The sequence below is a fragment of the Acartia tonsa genome, chromosome 13 (assembly GCF_053477335.1).
Source record: "Acartia tonsa isolate MP-2025a chromosome 13, ASM5347733v1, whole genome shotgun sequence".
NCBI lineage: Eukaryota > Metazoa > Arthropoda > Copepoda > Calanoida > Acartiidae > Acartia > Acartia tonsa.
Window position 1 is genome coordinate 27092913 of NC_137272.1, and position 5171 is coordinate 27098083.

The 5171-nt window shown below is 37.2% G+C and overlaps 1 protein-coding gene across 1 annotated transcript; it reads left to right on the plus strand.

The window, feature by feature from the left end:
- Positions 1–830: 830 nt before the first annotated feature.
- On the plus strand, positions 831–2536 carry LOC145335427 (protein c-ets-1-A-like). Its single transcript, XM_080181172.1, has one exon. The coding sequence runs from the start codon at positions 940–942 to the stop codon at positions 2308–2310; it is 1371 nt and encodes a 456-aa protein (XP_080037298.1). The 5' UTR covers positions 831–939; the 3' UTR covers positions 2311–2536.
- The last annotated feature ends 2635 nt before the right edge of the window (positions 2537–5171 follow it).

Genomic DNA, 5171 nt, shown 5'->3' on the forward strand with positions numbered 1-5171 from the left:
AATCCTCCAATCCCTTTTTTTAGGTCTGTAGTTTAAGATTTTTACAACTAACTTAGCCAATCGAGTTTTAGGATATTATATTTTTTTGAATGAAATGGTTTTAGGCTATTTTGCTGCTATTCCCTACCCCTTCGAATAAAATAATGAAGAAATTAATTGCATTGAAAAAATTTTCTTGCCTTTTGACTTTACTAAAATCAAAAAATAATTTAGAAATTGTAAAGAATGTTATAATAAATGTTATTTACTAAATTCATACCACTTTTGATTCTTCATAAAATAATTCTTCATGAAAGCACAATTATGAAAAAAAACTACATTCATTTCTTAAAATCGATATATTAAAAAAATACTTAAAGAAAAAAGTTGAAATACAGTTATCCCAAAAATTCATAAACCACAAAGGTTCAAAGGCCTGCGCCCCTACCCCCCCCCCCCCTTCCCTGGCTTAGGGCCAAGAGTCGTGAGAAAATAATAGGAGAAAAGAAAAATGGGGAATCAAATTGGTTTGGGCAAATTTTTGGGTGAGAATATTTTTCGGCTTGGAAGAAAATGGCCATTTGTTTAGGCATTTTCATTGGCCGGATGTGAAGCGCCAATTATTTTATTCCGTCCCCTATACTCATCTCCTTTTACACCAAATTTCACTGCCCCTTTGCGCGCCCAAATATTTGGGCTCTTAACACGCACACAGAGATACACACACACGGCGCGGGGCAAGGCGATTCAGGGAAAGGGCAAAATTACCCATACTTTCACCCCTTCCCTTTTTTGAGTGCGTCTGGGTGTGTGTGTGTGTGGAGGCATAACTATGCTCAGTTTGAATTTGATCAATTCAGAATTTAGGAAATTAGGTTTAGTTTAGTTTGAGCATTCTCAGAGTAAAGATTAAAACTTTCATATTTAACAATTATTGGTATCGAAATATAAAATATAAAAATGGTGGATTATTTTCCCCCAGGTGATTATAGCAACGGCTATTACTGGCCGGCGGTCAGCAGCCACAATCAGCTGATCAAAACAGAGGAGTATAGCGGCTATCCTTCACCGCAGCCGTTGCACTCATACACAGGGGGGTTTGAGGAGTCCTGCAGGGCTGTCAAACGTTCACCTCCACCCAGCCTTAGTGATGTTTCTGAAGTTGACTCTGGCCTGGGTGAGGTCAGCCCTCCGGGACACCAAGAAAATATCCCCTCCGGGGGCGCTATCCCGCCCCTAACCCCCGGAACAAATAAGAACTTTAGTGATGTACTAAAAACGACTTACGGGACCTGGGACAAGGACAGTGAGAGGCTGGGGGTGCCCCGTGATCCCCGCCTCTGGTCCCATGACCACGTGGCACACTGGCTGTCATGGGCCATCCGCGAGTTCTCCCTGCAGGGCCCCCATATTGATACCTTTGTTGCCAGCCTGTCCCTGAGTGGTCGCCAGGTTTGTGCCATGGAAAAAGAGGAATTTATTTCACGGGCTCCGCCATTTATGGGCGACATCTTGTGGGCGCATCTAGAAATTCTACAAAAGGAAAGTAAAGAAGCATCGAATGAGAGCCAAAAAGTTTACCAAGAGCTTACTTCTAGCCCAGTTTCTTCAAATGTGCCATTTTCCCACAGTTATTCTTCCACACCAACCAGCAGACATCCCATTACTTCCTATGACATGTATGATCAGCAGTATTTAGCCTATCATAATCACCAAGCGGCTACAGCCGCGGCCGCATACTGGAACAGCTACCCAGCTGGTCATCAGTGGCAGTTGATGTCTTCACCGGCCATGTCTGTTCCAACCATGAACAGCCATTCAAAACTTGATCTCAGCGGCGATGGCTCAAACAGTTCAGAATACAGCCACAGCCCGTTGGCTGTCCATGCACCCACCCAATCCTACCAGCCACAGCCGCCGAGCTTCAACGGCTCCGGCCCTATTCAACTGTGGCAGTTCTTGCTGGAGCTGTTGACGGACAAGTCCTGCCAGCACTTTATCGCCTGGACCGGCGACGGCTGGGAGTTCAAGATGATTGACCCTGATGAGGTTGCCAGGAGATGGGGACTCCGCAAAAATAAGCTAAAAATGAATTATGAGAAGCTATCACGTGGCCTTAGATATTATTATGACAAAAATATTATCCTGAAAACGGCGGGAAAACGGTATATCTACCGGTTTGTCTGTGACCTCCAAGGTCTGTTGGGCTACACGCCGCACCAAGTACATGCTATGGTCGGCCTAACACCTGTGTGTGAGCCGTCTGTCGGTCAGCATAAGGCGGCAGCCGACAGAAGCAGAACCCATACCCCAGAAAGCATCATAGCTTAATTAGAATCCTAATTTTGTTCAAATAAATTCAATCAGAATTTTCAAGGAAAACTTTCAGTGTAAAAGCAAAGTTGTTAAATATAAAAAAAATGTATATAGAAAAAATTCCAAATACTCTCAGAATAAATTGATCTACTGTGATATTTAATGTATTTTTCTTGTAATTTATTTCAGTTAATTATTATTATGTTTTTGTCTATTATAAAATAAAATGTTAAAAATTAAACTTTTTGCTTGTTTTATTTGTAAGTAAAGATACTCTATAACTTATGCATTTTGTCTTAGCAAAAAATATTATTCTATGATTTTGGGTTAAACAACCTATTTTCCAAAATATGTTTTTTTAAATATTGTTATTTGTTACAATGAAATGAAATAGATTTTAAAGGCAAAATAGTTTATCCTACTGGTTAATTTCCTTAAAAACATTCGAAATTAATATGCTTTCCAAGTGAGGGAGGTTGATCTATATATTTCAACTAAAACGCTGGTATTAAAACTTTAGTTCTTTTATCAACAAGTTTTGCCCCTTTCTTTAGGATGTTTTTAAAAACTGTCAAGCAAAGCTACTCTACAATTCAAAAAGTCCGCTTTTCTGAAACACATTATGGGGAAAGTGATGTAAGAGTGCTAGATTTTTATATGAAGGTTTTTCTATTCCAATGAGTATACAGTATGTAATTTAATTGGTCCGTTGGTCTATCGCCCACGGTATATAAGACTTGAATATTTGAAGATAAAGTTGTGAGATTTTCAGTCGAATTCTTCTTAATCCTCTGAACAACTGATCTATAACTAATTTTGTCTGTATGTCCATCCATGATTTTTAAAAGTTTTATTACATATGGACGAGTCATCCTTTATAATTTACTAGCGGCTACGCCCCTAGCATCTAGTGGCTCTGCCTAAAACCTTCCCAAGACTCAAAATAGAATAGCCTAAAACAATCACAAGATAAATATTAAGCTTACCTGAAATAGAAAGCCCAATCGGTTCAGTAATTATTGAGATCTTAAGCTTCAGAACATAAAGCCTTACTACTTTATATATAGGATTAAAATGCGTATTATGGCCCATTTTTGTTTAAGATGGACGCCAAGCCATTGGTTTGTGGTTTACTAATATACAAGCTTGCTATAGCTTTTTTTTAAAGGAATAATTTGGTGTTTGTACAGAATTGCTAGAAAATTAACCATTTAGTAGCAATGTGTATATAAACAAGAAAAAAAAATTAAGACATGTCTATAGGAATCGTTACCCCTGCGGTAACGAGGCTTTTACATAACTGAACCTAAATTAAGCAAAAAAATTGGTCCTTTTTTGAGATATGGTTAGTTTTGGTTGAAAATTTAAACTATCCTATCATGTTAGGATTGAAACAAGAACATTAATTTGGTTTTATCATTTTCAATGATTTAAATCGACTATATGGGTTTAACTAATAGTGGTCATGGCTGGGATAATATCTACTTGCAATTTTTTAATCAAATTTTTTATTTATTTTTCTCGCCTGTAATGTATTAGATAACAGTGGTCAAGGCTGACATAGTGTCGACATGACGATCCTTCATTTTTATGTTGCATATTTACTACACATTTTTTTGACGGATTTCTTGAACACCCCACCTATAAACATTGACTTCCGTACATCTGCTTAAAACACGACAATTTTGCACCACCTTGGATCACCTCCACAGGGAAACACCTATTTACACCCCCTTAAATATTTATTTTCATACTCGGGGGGGGGGGGGGGGGGGCGGGGGGAGCTGGGTGCGTTAACACTCCGTTTAAAATTTTAATTTTTAGCCCACTTATGGTTTACACTTCCCCTCCAGGTAAAACTCTGTGCATGCCACTGATCCTATCCCAATAAAAAATACCTTTTTGTCGACACATTGATCCAAGTTTTCAATAGTTCATGTAATATTTTATGGAGGTTTATATCTCCTCCCCCCCCCCCCAAAAAAAAAGTACATTTAAGGGGCGGGGTAGAAGTTGTGTAATTAACACCATAATTAAACAAAACATTTATCTAATAGTCTTTAGGTTTTTGGTAGAAAGAATGGTTATCAGAGGAAAAAAGAAAAGTTATCGGGTTAAATAAATCCTTGAAAGAATTGTCCTATACATTAGAACCCTGACTTGTTGTTTTAATTAAATTCAACCAACGAGAGTGTAATATAAATAAAAAGTATTTTATCATTAAAAAAAATTATAACAAAATAAATGTTTTATTAAGATCATTACTAGTTGGGTGACTTAAAATATGTTTCAACTTTTCAATTATACTACCCTTTGTCTGGAAGTCCTAAATGATAATAGACTAAATCAATGTCACGCGCCTGACATGTATATTTATGTTCATTGGGAGAATATATATTAATATATGTGGATACTCAATTGCATTTGAAATATCATGGATATTAAATTACAATTTAACAAACTTTTACTCTATTCCTTTTTCTATGTCATTGTCCTATGTGGTTAAAGAATGGTTAATGGATATAGAATACGTGGATATTGTGACAGGAAAAAAATTTGGTAATTACCCCCCCCAAACTAATTTACCCCGGGGGTAAAATTTTTGGGGGGGGTAATTTAATTATGTAAAAAAAGCACCTACCTAATCTATTAAGTTAATAAGTACTATCCTATAACATAAAGTAGTAAGTAAGGTTTATTTGACTATAGCTTCAGATTTCATTACTTTTAATACTGAGTTCTCCTTTTTAGGAAAGCTTCACATAGATCCCATGATGGTTCCACACTATTATAGGTCAATCCTTTGAGTGGTTTTAGGCTATTTTTCTCCTCCCTTTTTACCCTTTAGAAAACACGAGTTCTTAGATGCTAAGGGC

What these genes read in the sequence shown, in the direction of transcription:
- LOC145335427 (XM_080181172.1), top strand. Translation starts at nt 940, where the DNA reads ATGGTGGATTATTTTCCCCCAGGTGATTATAGCAACGGCTATTACTGG.